General features: G+C 42.5%; 1 protein-coding gene across 12 annotated transcripts in view; it reads left to right on the top strand.

The window, feature by feature from the left end:
• The window catches only part of LPP (LIM domain containing preferred translocation partner in lipoma), a 326,612-nt gene that overhangs the window by 253,232 nt on the left and 50,223 nt on the right, over window positions 1-23,157 (top strand). For all 12 annotated transcript variants that reach the window (XM_021536843.2, XM_021536840.2, XM_021536845.2 and 9 more), the window contains one exon: window positions 3,814-3,937. In XM_021536843.2, coding sequence (XP_021392518.1) covers window positions 3,814-3,937 — 124 coding nt within the window. The remainder of the gene's footprint in view (window positions 1-3,813; window positions 3,938-23,157) is intronic.

Genomic DNA, 23,157 nt, shown 5'->3' with positions numbered 1-23,157 from the left:
GCACAAGCAATTAGCTCACTTCCTTTGTAGCATGAAGATACTTTCTGCTACAGGGCTTAACCCTGGAAATGCTGGTGTTTTCCTTAATACCCCAACTAAGTATTCAGGACAGTGTTTATTTAGGAATGCTTTTGCATCTGCACATGCTATTGCAATCCTCTTCTCTTCCCTGAAGTTGCTTGGTGTTTGATGACAGTAGCAAAGGAGGCACTCAGGTGCCTGTGCTCCCAAAGCATAGTCCCTTCTGCCAGCTTTTTGCTGGGTTCTTTTCCGTTTTCATGGGTCAATTTATTGTCCCTGATGCTTCTGTGATTAGCCAGACAGAGTGGTGCTTGGGGTCTGCAAATCAATGCAGTCCCTTTCTTTGAGCTGTGTCTAGCTAAGAAAGTGGTTAATTGTGTGCATTAAGGTGTGTGCTTGGAGAAAAGAAAATGCATGAAATTAACTGGTAGATCAGACAGCAAGCTGAATTTCTAGACAGCCTTTATTATTGTGCAGATCAGGAGAAAATAGAGGAAGTTTAATATAAACAACAACACCACAACTCTGTTTTGTAAGGAAAGCCAGAATTGTATTTTTACCCTGACCTAACAAAGGAGGAGGAAGGAAACTGTTTTGCTGAAACAAGTATTTTATGTTGGACTGAGGATGCACTTTCCTCTCTATGTGTGTGTGTGTGTGCGTGTCCCAGCAAACAGCATGTTCATTTGCATGAAATGCATTTTCCTGGAGGCACGTAGTCAACATGTGCCATGGGAGGAGGAAGAAGATGTGCCTAGCACTACTTAAATACTGGTCAAAAAGGCATAGAATTTTAGTCAAAATAAGTCAAAGTGTCTCATAACATTGTGGTTGGTATTTGTTATTTCTGCTGTCATTGGGTACTGGATAGGAAATCTGCCTGGTTTGGAAAAGTGCAATGTAGATAAAATACGAGAGCAGTCTATTTATTGAGCGTATGAGGCAGTGTGGCCTCCAAAACCAGAGAGAGTCAGACAAAACTGAAAATCTGCAAATTTTGGTCTTTCATTTGAAAGGGCCTAGTCCAAACCTTCTGAATTAGTTATGGAGGGCTCCCCGGTTGAGAGGTGTGGGAAGCCAGCATGGAAAAGAGGGAGAGGCTTCAGCCACCTCCTGCCAATGCCTGGCTGTGGTGGCCTGCAGGTGCAGTGGCTTTGGGATGCAGAGTGTTCAATGGAGGTCTGCAAGACCAGGTAGAGCCCCAATTGTGTGAGGCTGGAAAGTGTAGGGCCCCTAGCAGCCTGGATGCAGGATTTGTCTTTGCCTTAGAGCCCATGTGTGATACTGGGCAAATTGCTTCAGCTTCATGTGTCTCACTGCCCTTTTCTGTGAACAAACTGTGGCTTGTGCCTTCTGTTTTGGTCCATTTTTATTACAGGGCCCAAGGGTAAAGGCAGTGTTTCAAATGATGTGTGGACAGAGCCCAGCAGAAGAGATTGGTGATGGCTAATGGGAAATACAGGGATGAGGGCCATCATCAGCTTCAGACCATGCTGTCTTCTCCATGCAAAGTCTAGGAAATGAGTCTCTGTTGATGGAATAGCAGAGGTCATTCTTTTCTGCATGGAAACTGAAATAGGTACAATACCTGGAATAGAACCTCAAGAAGCTCAGTTGCCAGATTGATTTCTCAAGGTAATAAATCCTTGGCTGCACTTGCTGTGTTAAAATATATGTTCATGCAAGATTCATGATCAGCTCTTAGGAACAAGAGAGCAAAGGGGAAAAAACAGGTTGTTCCAAGATTCTTACATTTAACAATTTTAATTGACCTTTTTTAGGATTATGCTAGATATTATTTCCAATGAAGTAGTTGTAGACTAACTCTTCTTAAAAAGCCACAAAGCTCTGGCCAAGGGAGTCCTGGTGTACTGGGTCAAACACCTACTTCTAGAACTTCTAGTCATATGAATGCCCTTATCCACACCAAAATTATGTAATTATTTATCTCACAGAGATGACACTTACATGACTTAGAAGTCAAATGCAGGTCACCATACTGTCTGCCTCTGCATGTGAAAAGTAAGTTACGGTAACCCAAACACATCAGCATGGCTGCATTTGTACAAAAAAGTTTACTGTTCTTTATGTGGATATTCAGCATTTCCTGATACTCAAGACAACTGCTAGGCAACGAAAATTCCTGGAGAAATGCACAAAATCCTTAAATGTTGTTCAGAAAAAAATTCATAAGCAAAAAAAATGAAAACAACTGTGGGAAAACCTGAATGTATGTTAGGTCCAATCTGTGTTCTCAGTCAGGGAGTCTGAATATGTGGCAAACAGACCTTGCACAGCCCTTCAGGGACATTCATCCAGCCTGGGGCTTATTCCAGGTACACTTTTTTCCCTAGGGGACCATGGCCCCCCTCTTGCTTGTGAACTGCTGCTACTCTGCTGCAGGGTGGGTTTTGGGCAGGCAGTGGGTGCAGCTGCTGCACTGGGTGTGTGCACAGCAAATCCAGCCCTTCCAGTGAGCACAGGCCCTTGCTGAGGCCAACAGGTTAGAAGGGTGATGGTACAGCTTAGCATGGACCTTAGAAAAGGAATTATGATGGGGTCAGGAGCATGCAGGTATTTTGGGAGTGGGTGATTGAAGTATTATTGTGAAGTGCCATTCTCTGCATTGATTGATGTCTCATTTGAAATCTCCTTCTTGCCTGAAAGAAAAAAGCATGGAAGCATATAGTTTATTCTCTTGAAGTGCAGTGCTTTACAGCTGCTCTTCTCTGTTAAACATCACTGGCTCAATAAAGATTCATCATGTCAGATGTAGTCCCTAGAAGTGGTCAATGTATTGTTTCTCCAATGATTTTATATTTTCTTGCCATCTAAGTAGTTACGGAGTATGGAAAAATGTTTCCTTGTTTCATATTAAAGGTCCAATCCTTGATGTAAGCAGCAATTGATCAATAAAATCACTTGCTTTACTAAAAATGATGTGTTTTATAAATAAGTTAGTTTTCATATGCAAGTCTTTCAAAAAACCAGTGCACACAAGGAGAGCTGGTGTCAGCATTTTTTAATCCTGAGATGACCGAGTTTCTCCTTATGGACACCAAACTTAGCTTCTTCTAAAAAACTTCTAGGCACAACTTCTAGGCACTCTTGTGCTTCTCAAAATATACCGTACTTATGGTGTTTTCCAGGGAGAAGACTCTCTGAGGCAGGCTGCAAATACTATATGTAGCTGTTAGCTTATGAAGGCCAAGAGGTTTTATACATGTATTTAAACCTTTGTATCTCTAGTACTAAAAATCTGTGGAGCAGCTCCTGATCTCACTAAAGTTAACAGCAGGATTTGTGTTGAAACATACAAGAAGAGAACATAACTAGCAGCTTGAGATTATCTGTCTTTGTCTATATACTCTACCACTAGAGAATTACCATTTATGTTGTGTTGTTAGGCAATGGAAACTTTTACCAAGTCCAAACTTAAATGGTTCCCAAGCCTTTTTCAGTTCTGGAAAACGTTTGTATCAAGCTATTCTTGGAATAATCTTCTGCTTTGTTAATTATTATGTGCTACCCAGTAGACATCTAATTATGAGGCACAGGATACTTCCCATTCTAGGAGGATATATAGTACTTCACTGGTTGTTCTTCAGAGTCCATTTTCATTACATTAAGTAAGGTATTTACTTCCTTGAATCCCTTGGGTCTTAAAAAAAAAGAAAAATAAGAAGTTCAACACTGAATGAAGAATGAAGTTCAACACTGAACAGATAATATAGCCACTTACTGTGTGAATGCTTTTATACCACATCACAGGCTGTTCTTTTTTTTTTCCAGAGTGGATATCCAAGTTCTGGCCCTACATCAAGCACTCCTGCCTTCAGGCCTGAGGATGAGCTGGAACATCTGACCAAGAAAATGCTGTATGACATGGAGAATCCTCCGTCCGATGAGTACTTTGGTGAGCCATGTCACAAGTGTTCATGGTCCTCTTCTGTATTTACTGGGTTCAGTAATGGGAGGCCTGACAGCTGCACTGCTAATGTAGTGACACTCGTGTTGATGGATGTGCTTTCCATGCTTGGGCTGGAAGTGTAATCATCCATAGGAATTCCTCTGTAATTTCAGCATAAATCTCACGCTCACTCACTGTATGTTTATAGTCTTACTGGATATAAAGTTGAATTTTTCAGTGTCTGGTTCATTTTCACACCATCTGTCTCCAGCTTCCAGGCTACCAGTCTGAATTCAGGTGCTGTTGCTGTCGTGCCTGCCTGTCCCATCCCTTCTCATTGCAGCTGCAAAAAAATCTGGCAGTGTAAATGTGTTCTGCTTCCAAGGCATGGATTTTCATTTTCTGTGTGCTGGCACAGATTAAAAGGAAATCCATTTTGAGTCAATCAGGTTGGTTATACATGGGCACCCAGAACTGGGTCCAACAAATACAAGTAAGACAAATCTGGACTGATTGGTCATAACAGTGTCATCTTCCTTACCTGGAAAAATATAAGCATCTAATTTCCTTCTTAAGTGATATAGAGTATAATTATCTTAGGCATCTATAGGTGTAGAATTATACCTTGCCTTTACATGAAACATAGGTGATAAGACCTCTGAACTCTGCATTGAAATCAAGAGTCTTGGGCACTCAACGATGGGCAGATCGATGGAGCTGCCTGTGTGCTTAGTTTCTTACAGGCTTGGGTAATAGTGTTATTATGAAACAGACTGCTGTAGTTTGTAGAGTTAAAGACTGGGGCAGGCCATTCATTTTGTGTTATTTATCTTCCTTTATTTCAACATTTCTTAAAAAGTAATTTAGATTTCCTCCAGGTTTATTTGCTATAGAGTTTGGTTGGACTGCAACATTTCTGGCTTGAAGAAACTTTTGTGGTCTGGTTTAATCAGAAAGTGGGTGGGACCACAGTTTCACTAACAAACAAGGATCTTGCAGTGGCAAGGATCTGATAATATGAAAAGATTAAGATGTTCTCATCAAACAAACATTGCCCTTGTAGGTGGGGTTAGTATCAGTCCCAATTCTCTATCAGTACCTTCTACCTTCTGTGGGCTGTGCCCTAACAACCAAAATGTCTTCTCTGTAAATACTGATAGTCATCAGAGTTGATGATTATCACAGATCTGAGGTGTGAGCAGGAATGGCTAAGTGAATAGAAAATACCCAGGGATTGTTTTCTGTATTTCTGCCTTTGACTTCATCTCTGCCCATAGCCATTTGGGTTCATTCTCTGATGTTTTAAATGCAGAGCTACAACCAAATAAACATAACCTGTATTAGCCATTACCTGGGCAGGAAAGAGGGAGAAACTTTTTTCCTGCCCTCTTCAGGCAAATGGCTGAAGCCCTGAAGCATGAGATCTGATTACAGCAATTTTCTTAATGCAGAACTCTGGCAGGAGTTGGTTGATGGACCAAAGCCCATTCAGTTTTCCTTTTGCCCAAGAAGCTAGGCAGATAAACAAAGAAGATTCACAAGCTGCAAGGTCAGAAAGGACCTTGCCATTATGCTGCTTAATGTCCTACTCACAGTTTCTCCCAGGAACATGATTGAATCATGACTTGAAAAAAAAAAAAAATTCTAATCTTATCTTAAAAACTTCAAGCAATGGTGAGTCAACCACCTACCCTGATAAGCTGTTCTAGTGATTAATTTTCCTCACAGCTCGAAAATTGCTTCCTGAAGTGAAGCTTTAGTTTTGTTTACCACTTGTATTTATGAAGCTGCAAAGCTCAGATTTTGCAGACTAATGTTGTATGACTAAGATTGCTCTGCTCTATTGGAGAGGGTGGTACATCAAAGTTTCTTCATCCAAAAGGGATGCATAGCTGAAAGAGTGGGAACATAAAGATGCTCAGGTCATCAGTTTGGCTATCAGATCAGACCAATGTCAGACCAATGCCATGCCATTAGCTCTTAATTCAGCAGGAGATGAGAAAATGGAAAGGAGGCTTCAGAGCACTCAGAAGTTTTGCCAGTGTTATTTATATAAACAGTAGCATAATCAAAGATGGAATAATCATGCATGATGCATGGTGGAAAAATCAAACAACCACTTTCATCCTACCCTGGGCAGGTCATGTGCAATTACCAACTGCACCTGATTGATCTTCTGATTGCACTGTATGCCACTGAAGTTCATCACTGAGGTGATGTCCATCCCTGGCATTCCTGATGTGCCAAAGAACCATGTGTTGGGCTGAACATCTCTTCAGCTCCCTAAGGATGCTGTGCCCCATGCAGCCTTCTGGGAGCATTTCTATCTAACAAAACACAGAATGCTAGAGCACAACTGCTTTTTATGCTTAGGTAGGGTTGATGCCTAAAGAGGCTGACCTGGAACAGTGGCTAGACAGAGTTAAAGGAATAAGGTAGGTATGTATTAAAAAGTCTTCAAAAGATACACCCTGGGCAATACCAGACCCTGGCTGTGGCTCTGCCCAAGACGGATGACCGGTCAAGAGTTTTCACACTTGTATAAGTTTTGATTCATTTACATATTGGGGTCAATTGTCCAATTATAGCTTCAGGTTATCAAGTCTCATCTTCTCAGATTGCTCTCCTCAGTTCACTGTTCTTTATACTTCTTGAGCCTGAAGCTGCAATGGTGTTCTTGGTTCTCAGGCTGGGAAAGGATTGTTTTGTCAAACTAAACTGTGAAGAAAACTTGCTAACACTTTATGTAAAGTTCAGAGTCACACACAAAGGTAGTACAGAATCTAAAAAATATGAAAACTAAAACTTAAGGCATTACAGTGAAAGAGTTAGGCTGCCCTCATCTTCCTAGGTTTGCTGCAGCCCAGGCTCCTCCCTGGGTTTCTGGAGTCACAGTGGATGAAGCTTTCTGATATGGCAGTGCAGGCCAGGAGTTCTGTACTAATTCTGGCTATGTCAGAACTAAATACTCATCTCTACTTGAGCTGTCAGCCAGTGCCTTTCAGTAACTTCTGCTCATGTGGAAAGAACAAATTAAGTGTGGGAGGAAAAAAGACTCTTTCAGCTTTGGTTAACTGTCTCAACCAATATCTCTGCCCTCGTTCTTTAGTTGTTTAGCATGGTAGTGTGGACTGTACAGGATTCATATGGCACACTTATCAAATAATCCAAAAAAGGACAAATGGGCAGAGACATTGACTCTGATTTGCATTAAATATCTTATGCCTGAGGTCTAAATGTCGTGGTAATTGTAGCATACCAGATAGCTGTCAGCTAATCACTTTTATTAGTTTGAATTTAGAAAACTGGATTTCAGCATATTAAAAGTTGGTTAAGAGCAGATAGGTTTTGAATTGAAGAATCTAATTAACCTTGCTAGAAAGCTGCAAGGCGTTATATTAAGTCATGAAAATAATTTGTTGGAATAATTACATTTGAACTGTTAGGCTGGAGAAAGGTCATTTTACTTGGTCTGCCAGCACTCTAGGATCTTCTCTGTAACCAACTTCCTTCTGCAAGTTCATTCACTGTATCTCTGGTTTTCAATCACGCCATCCTGGTTCTGTGGTCAGCAGAATCTGCCCAGCAGTGGGCAGGGTGAAGGTTCCTTGGGAAGGAAGAGCAGTAGTAGTCACTCAGGTTGTCTCTTTGTCCTGGAAATGCTGTCTGGTACTGCTGGCAGACCCAGTGAGCTGAGCTGAGGATCAGGACAGACAACACTTCCATCCAGTCTATGCTTACTGCACCTCTCTGCAGCTTTCCAGGTGGAAACCACTGAAAGTGATTTCAGAGCTGGGGGAACTGTTCTAGGCAGGGATTGCTCACACAACCACACACAGCTGGCAGCAGGGATCACACTGCCCTCCTGGGGAGCCTGGAAGTGTGGTGGAAGCCAGGAGCAGCATGTTGGAGACACTTGGGAGCAGCAAGATCACAGCTGGCAGCTTTGTCTTTCCAGGACTTAGCACAGCAGCACAATCCAGTCACTGGGAAATCCTCTAGCTGCCATTGGCAAGGCAGTGCTTAAGTATGGAAATATCATTAGGCATAATAATTTTTTAAAAATTCCTGTGAGTTTTTAGGAGTTAAATATGCATGCTGGGCATTGTGCCTAACTGTTGTTAAGACCAAACTGCTTTAATAAGTCTAAGCACCCCAATCCTTGGTGTATGTCCCCTCCTACCCCCTTGTAGATTCTGGAGTAACTTGTGGAGTGACTACTCCTGGGAAGTCCTTGGCAGATCAGCAAATTTAAGTCTTTTGTGTCTAAGCTGCTCTTCCTTCTTTACTGATGATTAAGTTGCTGATCTGTGGTAGTTGGCTGTCTTTAATCAAATCCCTTTTTATTAGAAAGGATTCCCAAATGTCTTATGTTCTGTGCAGTAGGAATAGTTTCTCTCTATCACAGCCCTCCCTGTTGATAAATGTGCTATTGTAGACAGGCATGTCTGATTTGTTTGGAAAAAATAATACTTAGTGGAGTGGAAATTGGGTAAGGTTGAAGGAGGAGAAATGGATACTTATAGGAGATTAAAATGAAACTATCAAAATTGTTTGTTGGCCGCCATGGGAAATTACAGCCCTCAATTCTGCATTTTAAAAAACCCAACCAAATACACACACACAGAAAGATCACAACTGTTCTGGACCACTGTTTCAAGTCTTATAGAAAGAAATTACTTCTGGCAGCTTATCAGTCTCTATCACCATGCAGACAGTGCTGATTAAGACTGGAAAAGTGCCATTGGGGCCCCTCATCTCCTGTTGCCTTCTGGACTATGTCCCAGCTGAGTCACTCCCCACAGCAGTTTCCCTGACTGGTGGGAAGAAACTCTCACTGGTATTTTACCATAAATGCTCAGAGCTACCAAAGGAACCACCGGTTTCATGTATTGGATAAGGTAGCATTCTCCTTCTGTAGTTCCAGCATGCTGTAGGGATGCATGGGGAGAAGAGAGATGCCAGAATCATCCTGTGGGAAATACTCAGTTTGTGCAGTAAAGGAATTATGTTTTAAATTTGAGCTGATAATTCAGGAGATGTCGTTTTTTAATGTGTATTTTCTGTGTACCCTGTCTTTGACAATGGGAGAGGTGGTGCAGAATTCGATTGAAGAGCAAGGCTAAGAAACAGGAGGCTTGACTTTCTTTTCTACTTCTCATTTTGACATCTTGACCTGTAGCAGATTGTTTTACCTTTTCAAACTTAATTTTTTCCTTTTTCACTGAATTTGCTGCAGATGATTAGCAGCATCTGTCATATATGCATCTCCCCTGGAGAAGCCTTCATCTCCAATGGTTCTTTGAGATGTCATGTCACAGTTAAGATTAAAGATTGATAAGTGACACCAGTATTAAATCTGCCAAGGCTCTGCCAACCTTTCCCATCACTGGTTTTGCATCTCCATTTGGCTTCCATTCATAAGCTAGAATTTCTTCAATAGGACCAGAGACCTGGTATCCAAACAGTATGGAATATGTTCCCTAATTTTACTTCTTGAGGGTCGGGACATGGGTTGGGAGGTAGCAATCCAAATCAGGTATGGCAGAGTTGTAGGAGGTTCAGCTGAGTCCAGGTATGACTTCCTTTGGCTCTTGCTGTCTTTGTTTCCTTTGGCACGGCTCTGAGCACTGTACAGTTCTAGAGGCTCTAAACTGAACGTGGTCTGTGTTGCATTTCGGTCTTGGTCAGGCATATCAGGAGCCTCTAAAAGGCACAAGTAGCCACTTGGTTTCATCTGAATTATTACCAGAAAAAGAAACTGAAAGTTGTTGTATCTTGCCTATACTCAGATCTGTTCTGAAAATGTTATCATTAAAAGAAGCATGGTATTATTACGAGAGCATAATTACATTGTAATTTTGCCATGTAATGTGATGTGTCTTTTTTCTAAAGGCAGGGGTTCTGCTGCAAGATGGTGTCTGTCCTCATTTGAACAACATCTGGGTCAGAAAATAGCAGGTTAGACTTTCAGCAACTGATGAGCCGACAGTCATTTACTCTTATGTAACCACTCACAAAAGCAGGAAGAACTGACATATAATGGGGACCCTTTTCTCCATTGTAGTTCAAGTCATTATTTTTTTATGTTCAAGCCATATTCCAACGTTTGCACACAGGCTACAAAGCCTGGGAGCAACCTCTGCTCAGGGAGGTCACAGTGCAGCACCATCAACATCCAGCGGCCCTGTTGTGGCCTGCCACAAGGGGAGTCACCCTCCCTCTGCTCCCCAGGGGCTTTAATTATCTTGGTAAATGGCTTTCAGAGCCTGTTTCTTCAGTCTCACTTCTGTCAATACTTACCACCCTCGTCTAGCATTTTTTCAGGGAGTCCTCTGCCTGCCAGCGTCCTTGCAGAGCAAGGTAGAGTAAATTTATAAGGGTAATCGCAATGCAACCTAGACGGTGAATTTTAGCCCACAGTTCCAAAGTAAGAAGAGAAAAAGAGTAAGCCAGTGAGTGGTTGGAGAGCAAAATATACCATTTCTACATGGACTTATCTCCAGCCATGAGAAAGGCAAGAGGCTGTGAGCTGGTCTAAGGTGCTTCTAAGCATTTGAAAGACTGGAAATAGGTGCAAAAGTGTGATTCTTCCTGATGTTGATCCTATCTACATCTTACTTTATTAATTCTTGGAAACATGCTTTATGAAGCTAAGCACCTAGATCTTTTTATGCCAGGTGTCTTAGCCTTATAAAGGCTTGAGTGCACATCTTTTAAATGAAGATCCAGCAGATGTAGCAGTCAGAAATCAGAGAAGGTTGCACTTCTGTAAGTCCTGAGCACCTGGTACCCACATGGGCCAGGAGACAGGAGACTCACCTTCTGTTTTCCTCTTCTTATCCACACAAGAGTGGTCAAGACTTTGCATCATGAGTGTTTCTGAAGCACACTCTCTTCAGAGACCACCACTGCTTGACAGATGGGATCTAAATCTTGCATCAAAAGCACAATTACCCTTTGTTACTGTAGGTCATAAAATCCCAGCTGGAACAGGTAGCAAGCAGCGCGACTTCTTCTGTGTTTTTAATTCCCTGGTTTAGCTTGAATTGCTGGCAGTCAACATAGACATATTCTTACTTTTAAACAGAACTGATTTTTGATGCAGAGATTATTTAATGGATAATAAGTTCAGAATACTGAAGTAGCACTTAATTAAAGGGATTCCCATGATCACCTGTATGCTGAGAAAGAGAGCTGGGTTTCAAGCCATGAATGAAATTAGGTTTGTCCTGAAAGTTAGTAAATAAAAACTGATAATTTCCTGCTGTCTTCTAAGAGGAGTGAAATGTGATAATGAAATTCAGGGATGTGTCTTTCTAAAGTACAGCTGTATTCTACATGATTCTTCATGTTTAAAAATTAACATAGCCATGAAACAAAAAAATAAAAAAACTGTGAGGGTGGTGGATACTTCTTTCATTGTGAGAGGGCCCTTAGTGTGCTAGGACCTGTACAGATAGATAGGAAAGCTCATCTTTCAGAAAAACCTTTGAACAATGATAAGGCTATTAGCCAACCCCCCATATTTAACAGTCCTACATGGAAACAAACCAAATCTTTCTACCTTAATTTGACAAACAGTTCGAATACAACCCAGCTTGTTCATGATGAACTTACAGAGTAAAGTAAACACTCTGTGGACTGAAAGGGCTGAAAAATTGATAGTGAGCCATCAAGTCTTCAGCTGCAGTTCCTGAGTCTATAGCTAGTTGAGATCATTAAGAAACACAATGAGACCTACATGCTGGCTGTTTACGGCTCCACTTGAAATGAGCTGCCTCATCCCTGGGGGTCTCTGTGGGGATGTCATGACCTGATTAAAGCCAACAAATTGTGGCACCTTGAAGACCCCTGATTGAGGATTTCCTTGCTGAGTCTAGGAGCTGAAGATGGACTGTTAGTCTAGGACATACAGGATGGAGAAGTTTGGTTCTCCTGTTTTATGGAGATGACTTCAACCAGGAGTTTCCTCCATCCAGGATATCATAAACTCTAAATTCTCACATACAGGTAGGTATTTTGAGATGGAGTGTGTGTGTGTGTGTGTGTGCATGTGTCTAGGAATGAGTAAGGATGTTTTTCTGGACTATATTATAGGAATAATTCTCACTTCAGATAGGACTTTGAAGTGTTTAAAGCCTCAAGACATTATTTCGTCATGACTTGTAGCTAAGTTTTCAAGTGAGGCACAGGCATTCAGTTTTGGAGCTGGAGTTCGAAACCCTTCCAGCAATGCACTCTTGGATAAATCTTTGTCCCAGTAACATGAAAACAGTTGAATTTCTTTGTTTCGAGTTAGTTGTCTACATGACCTGATAGAAAGGAACCCTTTCTTTGCTTTTTAAAACTGAAACCAGCTCACCTGTTCTTTGAAGCTCTGTGCACTAAATTTGCAGTTTGCTCCCATTCCACTATGGCTCATTGTGGTGCAGTGGCATTCGAGCCTGTGGTCACACTGTAATATGTGAAAATTAAATATGGATTAGGAAAAGGGTGCATCCCTCAGAGTTCTGAAACTGAAAATATGCCAAAGACCAGGAAATTACTGTCCCTAATTTACAAATGAGGGGCTGACTGGAAGAGTTCAGATGACTCACCCAGAGTCATGCTGAGATCCAGTAGCGAAGTGGGAATTGAGCCTAGAATTCCTTCAAGTTCCATGCCTTACCCAAAACTGTGGTCACACACTTTATTTTATGTGAAAATCAACTAAAATGGACTTGTGAGCCTTGTCTGATAAGAAATCACAACCAGTCTGAAGGCTCTTCCCAGCATGCAGAGCAGAAGCTCTATTTTCCAGGGTTAGTAACAAGGCTATGAAAACAAGAAAGGAGGGAAAATGTGCTCCAGGATCACACTTGATCATTTTAACTGCTGTTAATATAATGTACCCACTAATGTTATCACACTTCAGCATTTAGGTAGTTCAAGGCTATTAGGAAAATTGATAATTTACCATAGTAATCTATTACTTTCCACTCCAGCAATCACTGTTCCACAGAAGTGGGGCACAGTGTGGCATTTGTTATTTCTTCTTCTGGTGGCATTTGTCTTATGCTGTCTTTTTTTGATAGGGTGGTTTGTCTTTTGCTAGTAGCTTTTGGGGGTATTTTAGTGTCATTAACTCAAAATGAGTTATTTCCAGTGGAGGGAAAGGACAGATTTTATCTGAGAGTGAAATGTGCTAAAAAGAATTAAACAGGACTGTCTCATTTGCTGAGTGTTCTCTAACCTCTTCTCTTCTAATGGAAATGCATCAAAACTGTTTGGTTTTTTATAAGGAATTGCTTTGACTCAGATTCAGTGAGATGAATCATAACCCACTTTCTCATCCGAGATGTGAAAAAAAAAAAAAATTCCAGCTCTGCTGTCAATGTCAGCATAATCAATACAGAGCGATTCTCAGTGGTGCAAAGAGGTAGGGGAGGATTAAAAGGATGAAAAGAATCAAAAGTAGCCAAACTTTCCTGCTGGTTTTAGTATGCTGCACTGTTTTCATGTGTCCAAATGCACCTTGCTGTTCATCATGTCATGAACACATGTTTTCATGTCTCTGGCTACAAGCCAAGGTCACAACTGCTGTTCAAGGCTCAGGAGACTGTCATCTCAAACTGGCAGGCAGATCACAAGAAGCCAGCCCTGGCAGACATTTGGGATGCTACAAGCAGCCAAGAGTAAACCTGTTTTGATTTGTGAAACCTGCAATTGAGATGTCCCCTGCCTGTACTGTGCCAGCACAGACTGTGTCAGCTGAGCAGGAGAGAGTGGCAAAGCACTGTGCCTGTCCCATGGCCCTGCTTAAGCCAGCCCCATTGAGGGAAACAGACAATGTCAATAGCAGTAGCATCACTGTGGGTGCAAAGTGGAGATGGGAGACTACATCTGATACCTTGTCACCAGCTTTCATTTAGGAACTTGCTAGTTTGCTGGGGTTTTTTTGCCTTTTTTTTTTTTTTCCTTGTGTGTCTGCCAAGACATGCACAGAGATGTAGAAATAATTACTTCTGGAAGTGTGAAATAATAGCCAAACCTCTGAAAAACTATGTTCACAGCACCAGGGTAAAAAGGGGACAGTACAGGTAGTGACATGAGTTCTGACAGTTCAGAATTGCATCTCCTCATTGAACACAAGTGGTTCAGTAAAACACCATTGCAATAACAGACCCCTTTGTTAAGAGTTTAGAGGTATGGGTACAACCATCTTCCACAGCCTAAGGCACTGTCCACTGCTAAGGACAGACAGCTGGATGTGGGATGTGAATTACTTAGTTTTGTAGATTCTTCCAAATCACCGTCCCAGCCATGTGAAGTTGTCCATTTAAAGCTGTGAATCAGGCTGTATTCAGTTAGCATCAGTGTTGAACTTTAATATACAATTTCCTCAACAAATTCTGGTTGCAGACAATATCTTGAGAGGTTAATAACTTACTATCTGCTCAGTACATGTTCTGATTCTGTCTGTACTGTCAGGGGCAGGCTGGGCAGGTGATATGCTGCATTCTTTGTGAGTGCAGGTTGAAAGAAGAGATACTCTTTGTGGGGATTTTAGTTGCTTTTGTTGTCATTTAAAATTACACTTGAAAAAAACCCAGCTTTTAAAATTTCTCTATTTCCTCACTATGTGCTTGCTGTGAAAGACAAGTGAATTCAGCATGCGACTCTCAAAAAAACTGCAGAAAGCCTTAAGCCTTTTACCTTGAATTTTCTCTTGTGTTGATGAATACCTGGGACATGGCAATATTGACTTTACACTCTTTTTAGTGCAGAGTTTATGATCACATGAGCTAAGGAATTGTGTCTAGCTGAGCTGAAGGGAGACATTTAGAAAGGACTCTAATGTGGGTCCTTTATGCTGTGCAGAAGACTGTCATATGAAGCCAGTTCTTCAGGACAGGAAAGTCCTAGTGACTGTCACTGCCAACGTGGAGCTAATTCTGGTCATGTGTTCTTGTCGTCATCTCCACGAGCTGTGCAGCTGCTTCTCATTTCTGTCCCGTGGCTGAAATTAGTGAGAATCCTAAAATGCATAAATAAATATGTGAGTGTCTACACATATATATAGGGCAGGAAACTACCTGGAGTCTGATTCTAGTGGCGATCCTTTCTTTCCCATTCTCCATCTCGACATCCCACATCAACTGATCAGTTTTTGATGCCTACGTGGGTCATGTGAAGTGTGACTCTCTACAGCACTGGCAAATCTGATGTGTGTTGTTTAGAGGAGGGAGGAAGGTAAGGTAGAAGGCAAGACTGGGGAAGGTATGGCTACAACTACAGTGGATGTTTGGGTGGGACATTTTAAAATACTCCATCTTTTATCTGTACATGCCTAAAACCGTTGCCTTCTTCTAAAGATAAAATGGCAAAGCACCGGCTTCAGTGTGCTGTGCTTGTGTAGTTCCATTAGGCCACTACTGATGCTAGGACCACTATAACCTCTTATTCTATGTATACTCAATTTCCATGCATGGCAACAAAAAGGGGAGGAGAGTGAAAAATGGAAGTTTCCCATGATCAGATTTATTTCTGCTGTTTCTTCACAGGCAAAATTCAGAAGGTGAAGGAAGTGGAGAATGTGCACTGAAGATGTGCACAGCTGGTGCATTGCCATCTCCATGGCATCCCTCTGTCAGAAAGGCAGCTGAGGAGAGCCACAAGGTCTGTGTCAGTTACATGGCCAGCTCCTAGTGAAAGCTTGTTATTTGAACTCTTTCAGTCTCTTTCTGCCCTGCTGTCTCTAAATTGAGTGAGGAATGGAAGTTGCTTTGTTCACTCACCAGGGAAGAGTCACATACTTTCATGAGGGCTTACGTAAAAACCCACACCAATAATGCAAGTTTTAGGAGCTTCAGCAGGAGGGTCAGAGACAGGCTTTGGAAAAGAGGCCACCCCCAAACTTAGGCCAGAGGGCCATTGCTGCTCTGGGATTGGAGATCTGTGCCCTGAGCTAGCTCTGGTCATGCCTGGTCATGAGTAAAGTGGTTTTTGTTCATAAGGCCCATTGATCCAAGTGTGGCTTGGTCCTTTAAAAAAAAAAAAAAACAATACTTCACAGAAAGCCAATTAGTCTTGGGATCTTGGTGGGTTTTCTGTTATTTCTTTGCTCTGATTACAGCAGGAGGTTGGGTGAGGAGCCATAACTAAGCTGTTCCATGTCTACAGACTTTGCTTCCTTCTGTTTTGTACAATTGCAAGGTGTGCACACACAGTCTTGGTGTGTATTGCCCTTTGTGGCACAACTGTCAGGGAAGACAAGGTGGCTGAACTGTGGCCTTGAGTCCCATGTAAGTGACAGAAGTCCTGGTACTATGAGTAACAGCTGTTAGGTAGCAAGTAGGAATGGTGTGCATCCAGCAAATGTCTGATTACAAGAGCTGTTCTGGCCTAGGGAAATTGCAGAACATTTTGTTTAGAAGAACAAACATTTCACAGGATGATGTTCCGGAGCATGGTCTAATTGTGGCACATAGTGGCTCACATCTCTTTGAGACTGAAGATTGAGAAGAAGGTGCTGCAACTGACATCAGCTTGGCTAGAGTAAAATCAGTGTGGCTGAATAAATACTGCCTAAATTCTTAGGACATCAGTGTGTGCAGTAGCTTCATTCCTGTGTTCTGGGGACAGGGGAGAACAGAACAATATACAGCACAAATAAGACTGTAAAATGAGATATTAATATTGTTTCCCCATGGCAATTTACTAATTTTGTGTCACTCTTAGCTGGGAATATTTCATGACCCTTAATACCTCAGATAGCGCTCATTTGCATGAAAAGGAGCTCGTAAGACTTTAGTCTGTGATTTCCAAAATGCCAGTCTCTCTCCTTTTCCTATGATGAGGTTCTTTTGACTTTCTCATGAAGCAATACTGGAACTCAGACTTTTTTGTAGGTGTTCTAATGTTTGGATGTGGATCTGAAACTTTCCTCAAACTCTTCTGGAGTCATCTGGTCTAGAACATGGTTGTAGACTTCCCACAAGCTACATAATGCATTTTGTTTTGTACGTCCTCATCTGTGCAGGGATGCTTAGAACAATGGAAAACAATGAAAGCAATTTCTCAAATGTTTGAAGTACCAAAAAGTTCTGTTTTGAAGGCTTTTGTAAGTTGTAGCTTTCCATTAGGACATAAGTCTCCCACACTGTTTCCTATGCTGGGGTGGGCATAATAGCTTCTCTGACTTACCCATCACATCTGACTTTGTCAACATAATAAAGCTGCATCATTTTACATGAAAGTGGAAACCAACTGACTTAGACCAGTGTTGGGTTTGGTCATATAAATTCAAAAGAAGTCAACTAAGTTTACATCAGCTAAAATCAGGCTTGGTATAAACTGTCCCTACATTTATGTCAGATCTAAATTTGGAGGTCTAGTGGATTTCAAATGATTCCATTATCACATGTAAACAAGCCCATCAGTTTTCCCTACTGTCACACCAAAGAGTTTAATGAGGATTAGATACACTTACTGTTTTCACAGTGAACTCCCATGAATGTAAGAAAGCAGCAAAGAGCACCCTGAAAGTTCAGAGCACAGCGATTTGCCAGCTTTGCTCATACAGAGTTGCCGTCACTGGTACAGCATGTTCGGGACGTTTTCCAACACCAAGTTTTTGGCAAACACTTACAATCCCTGATGATGATGGCCTTTTTGAATGCCTGCTCAAGGGCATTGGACTGGCAGAACTCATCATGAGCTCTGGATATTGAATCAGTCCGTTCCAATTGGTTCAGCCGTGGGAGGGAGGAGGGAAAGCTTTTGCGGTTTCAGTTTCCATTGGCACAAAATTTTCAGGTCATGAATTGTGTGAATAATTCAAGAGACAGGGATTGGTGCCCTTAGCATGGAAGCCTTTAGCATGGAAGCCAATTCAGGAAGACTCTTCCATCTTACTGGTACTAAGATGAGTGATGAGTGATGAATAGTACTTTGAGCACGCCTTTGTAGATGCCGGTCAACATCAGAGCCTCCTCATAGAGAGCTTAAGGTGAAATGTCAGGACAGTCTTTAATCATGACAAATGGATCAGTACCCACAATTCTCATCTCTCCTACTATTAGTCAATAGGCCCTAGAGTCAAAACCACCACTTCAAACAGATCAAACTTAATGCCACTAAGGAGCTTGGTTTTATGGTGTGAGGTTTTTTAACTTATTATTTTTTAAACCTTGCTAGTTTTGAATCAAAAGCTGTAGGATGTATGAGAATGACACATGCAATAGTGCAGATGGATTTCCACATACTTTCTTTAAATAAAATAATAATTGTTATAAATATATATCTCATGTTTTACACTAATTCACTCATAGTGGAGGCCAAGCAAGAAAACTTTGATACCATTATGTAGCAAGCTCTGAGAATGTGGCAATCAGGTGAGCATAATGATCTGTGGATACTTGATATGAGTGCTTCATCATGGACTCCAGATGAAGCATGTGCCACTGGGAGGTTATTCTCAAATTAGAGAGTTATCAGTATTACTTTCCATCTACCCTGGCCAGTAAAAGCAGGTCCCATGACCCAAAGGAGGAGCAGAATTATAGTTACTGCTTAATTATATCAGTGTAATAAATATGTAAAAATCAAATGACATTTTAAAAGGACTTTTGCTTTCAATACCAATGTCACATTTTAAGCTTATGATATGTGTGGTCATTCTGAATAGGAACAAATATTGAATGTCCCCTGCAGAATCAGAGTGCTTCTCCATCCCAGGTTGTAAAGTTCCTATTACTTGTCCAAGAGAGTAAACAAATATTGGATTTCATACCTGGTTGGAAAAGTCTCAGATTTTGGGGTGAAGAAGGAAACCTCTGTCTAGTAGGTTTTTTTAATGGGAAAAAAAAAAAAAATTAAAAAAAAAAAAAAAAGGCATTACTTGATTCCAGCTACTGAGAAGTTCGGAGTGATGGAATTCATTGCAAGGAAGAGTGGATGCTCAGCATACAGGTGAGGTGGTTTCCAGTGCCTGAGGGATGTGATTTATGGCAGGGCTGCTGTCAACACACAGACAGTGCATGTTTCAAAACAGCAAGGAAGCTTTGGGCGGGTGCCGGATTGTGAAAGGCTGGGTTTTCAAAAGACCTGAAATAAATGAGGTGTTGGTTGAAATTTGGTATGACATCTTCTAATGCATCCAGACACCTTTGAAAACCTCAGGCCTCAATGTTGTTGGGTCTGTGAGATCTGCCATTTGTTCAGGACACTACTCTTTGTCAGATCCAGCCTTTCTTCACTTTTTTTTTTGTTTTTCCTCTTTCACTTTTGGCAGTGGGGAGATAGGTTCCCTCCTTGTGTTTTGGATTTTGTCAGATGTTTTTCCTCAGGCAAGCATGCAGGAGGCATTCCAGGTTGGTAGGCCAGAGCCAATGATACAAGAAGCATCTCTGACTCAAAACCTTGCCATTACTCAGGCAATTTCATCTTCACCACTGAAAAGAGCCTTTGGTAAAAATCAATTCATGCCACCCCTTCCCAGTGATGCCACGAGGCAGAGACAAGCTGCGGAATACCAGCTGGAGCACAGTTGGGCTGTGGAAGAGTGAATTGAGTCATTCATACCCAGCCATGAATGTGATTTTTGGCTGGGCTTGAGTCTGTTTAACACACTGATGGTGCCTATCCTGGGTTTATGGAATGGATTGGTTGGGCAGGGGGACAGAAGTGGTTTGAAGTGCCCTTGTGCAACATGGACACAATTGCAGATGAAGGTCTTTGGGACAGGGGACATTGTTTGCTCTGTGTTTGTCCTGCACCTAACATCACAGAGCTGTGCCCCATTGCTTGGGCTCCTTGAGCCTGCTTTCATGCTGGAAATGGCAAACCCAACCACAGTCCTTTGGGAATGTGGTAAAAGACAGCTCCTTTTTTGACCTAGACATGAAGGCTGCTGTCTGTATCAGTGTGAGTCCCTTCTCAGAGCTGGTCCCTTCTGACTGCACTCTTGGTTCAGCTCTGTAAGAAAGCTGAAAGCTCAGGAGAATTTGATCTATTTAAGGTGTGCTTGTGCTGAGCAGCAGCGTGAGCCTTTGGACAGCCAGTCGCTGGTCCTCCCCAGCTGCAGGAGTGGCTGGGAGAAGCTGCATGAACCATTGCACAGTGAGCACCAAGCCTCTGAGGAGAGCAGCTCGTCTGGCCTCCAGCCCTGCTCTGTGTTACAGCCACTGCTTAGGGACAGGGTCAGGTGCAGCAGCCCCTGAAATCACCCTCCACTGCTCTAGCAGTGCTCTCTAGTGCTCTCCTGGGCTGGGGAGGGACCAGGCTGGGGCAGCACACTCATGTACCTGCCAAAGGACCCAGACAGGCTGGGCAGAGCTGCCCCACGTAGCTGCTGCCTGAGGCTGCTGCCACTGGCACCCCCCTGTAATGACAAGGTATTGATTTTGTGACTTTCCAAAAGAGGATCCTGAAATTTGGTGCAGCATTAGAGAATGAGCCCAGTGGGACAGGGGATAGTTCAGCTCCTCTGCCCTTGGCCCCTGATGAGGGTGGGAGGAGGAGTGATTCCTGCCTGGTATCCTGCCTTCCTTTCCCTACAGGAGATTCATACAAGCATGGTTGGCTCACCTTGTGTGCTGTAATATATTTGGTGGTTTCACTGTCCAGGGTTTATCATACAATATGGCTTTGCAAGTGTGAGTGCAAGGGGAGTGGCTCAGTGGTTGTTGCTGTTGGGATCACCAAAACTGCCAAAATTTGTCTCATCTACAGCTCAGCCAGCAACTGTTCCCCTTTGCTTTGTTTTTCCCTTCCTAAGAGGGGTAAACCCCACAGAATCAGCTTTGGGATAAATTGCCCAGAGAGAGATTTCCTGACAGCCCCACTAGGACTTGGCTGGTAGCCTCACCTTTGCCAGGACTTTAGTAAGAGTGCTGCTGAGGTTGTTCCCTGGATGCCACATACTGGTAACATCTCACTAAAAAATAAGATTTCAGTATTAGTGATGTGTTCCAAGGAAAAGAGTCATTTTTGCTTTAAAAAGTCTTAATTTTCCTATGGAAGTAGAATAAAATAAGAGGTTTCTCAGCTTTTTAAAACATGGAAAAGGCCCACTTTCTTATAGCCTTTATAATTTTTGCTTGATACTTATTTGAAAAAAAAGGTTTTTATGTGTCTTGCTTTTTGAACTTACTACATGCAATCAGAGAGGAGTAACGGTGCAGGAATGTGGGAGACTTCTGTGAAAGTATGCTTTTTTTTTTTTTTAATTATTTTAGTACCAAATGATATTATTGCAGTCCTTAGTTGAGCATTTATTGGCCGAGTTTTTTTGGTTTTTTTCTTTTTTTTTTTTTTTTTGTACAAATTAGTGCTTTGAAAGTCTTACCCCCAAACACGAACACGTTTAATTAAAACGAATAATTATGAAATATTACTTCTTTCAACTCAGCTCTACACTTGCAACTTGAAGCTACCTCTTTAGCATGGCGGTGCCCGGCTCGGGCCGGGCTGGGAGCGGTGGGGAGGGGAAGCAGGAGCGCCGGCACACGGCCGGGGCCGGGGCTGTGTTTGCCGTGCTGCAGAGCCGGGTGGTCGCAGGGGCTGCGGGAGGAATTGCCCCCGCGCCTGCGGAGCTGCCAGCAGCGCCTTCGTCCTCTGCTCGCCGAGCCGGCTCCTCGGGGATGTACAGCCGCAGCCTCCGTCATCTGGCAGCTTTCATCGGCATTAAAGGAAACATTTCTAAAGGAAATAGACTACATTTTACTCTCTCCCTTGCATTTCCTTGATCGGTTAGCAAAGGGAGGAATGTTTCCTCTCTCCTACTCTCTTTCTCACCCTCTTTTTTTTTTTAATTTTTTTTTTTTTTTTTTTTTTTTTTTTTTTTTTTTTTTTTTTTTTTGTCTCCAGATGTAAGCGGAGTTCTATTTCAAGCCGTTCGCACATGGTAAAACACGTGCCAAAAAGTTGACACGATGTAACAACAACAACAACAGGAGGAAAAAAAAAAAAATTCAAAGCTTGCTTGCAAAAAAAGGTGTCTGGGACCTTAAATATTGTAGAGCATCACTGACCCCCACTGGGCTGGCACACTCACTGCACATCATCCAGCCTGGGGACTGGCACCACAGCGATGTGTGGGGCTCCGGGACACACCAGCCTGCGAGGGGGAGCATCTTCCAGTCTGTCCTTGCAGCTTACACCCGAGCCTGTCCGCTTTCCTCATGGCCATCATGAATGGAGTGAGCAGGCATTGCCTTGGCTTGCTGGGAGGGGCATTGTGGTTGGATGGCAGAAAGGCTCACTAGTGGTACGGTTAGGTACCTGCTGAGATTTTTTGTCCAAGTGCTTGGTGAAATCTCTGTTGCTGGAGGTTTTTGGGAACAGGTTTAACAAGTATCTATCAATAATGCCGTAGAGAGAATTGGTGCTGCCTTCAAAGCAGTAAGATTGTACTACATTGTGGCTGCAATAATTTCAGGAGGTACCTCTCATTGTAATCTGCTTTAAATGAGAAACAAGCTGTATTGTCTCTTGTGTCCCAGGATGTTGAGGAGAGGGGGATGTAGATGGGTAAAGGATCACCACCACACAGGCGTTGAACGAAGCAGAGCCTTTCTTTCTCTGTCAATAAAGAGAGGATAGTAGCAGAGGCATAGAACTCTGTGTGTTCAGTTGCTATGTGGCTCAGCCAGACTTCCAGAGCATGATGCCATGGTCCACACAAGTAGCAAATTCCATCTCCTGTGGGAGGGATTTTAGCAAGATTGGTGCTGGGAGCTCCCTCTGAAATGGAGTTTTTATGCCACAGGCCCTTCTTACCATCAAGTCTTTTCAGAGATGGCCTTGTGGTTAAAGAAACCAGACTGTGATTGAGAAGAAAGATATGGTTTAAGTTCCTGGCTCCATCATAAACTTCTTGTATGACCCTTGGAGGGTTATTTAACCTGTGTGGGTCTCAAGTTACCTGCCTGCATGCTGGGTGTCCTAACAGTCCTCTGCCTACCTTGGGGTGTTGGAAAGGTTCACTGTGAGGCCTGGAGATCAGCTGGGATAGTAATCTTGTGATGAGCAGCATGAAGAAATGTTTGAGAAGGTAAAGTGTTGGCAGAGTGAACCTGCACAGTTGCAATGCATTTGCTCTGTGATGTGGAGTGGGACCTCCGGGGCATACTGAGAATGTGTCAGGTTTTTACAGCCAAGCAAAGTGAGAATATGAAATTGTATTGTGGTTGGAGGAAAGGGATGCAAACAACACAAGAGTGCAACTACTGCACAGTGCT

The sequence above is a fragment of the Lonchura striata genome, chromosome 10 (genome assembly GCF_046129695.1).
Source record: "Lonchura striata isolate bLonStr1 chromosome 10, bLonStr1.mat, whole genome shotgun sequence".
In the NCBI taxonomy this organism is placed as follows: Eukaryota; Metazoa; Chordata; class Aves; order Passeriformes; family Estrildidae; genus Lonchura; species Lonchura striata.
The sequence above is the reverse complement of the archived record's forward strand: the minus strand, read 5'-3'. Positions and strand labels throughout refer to the sequence as shown.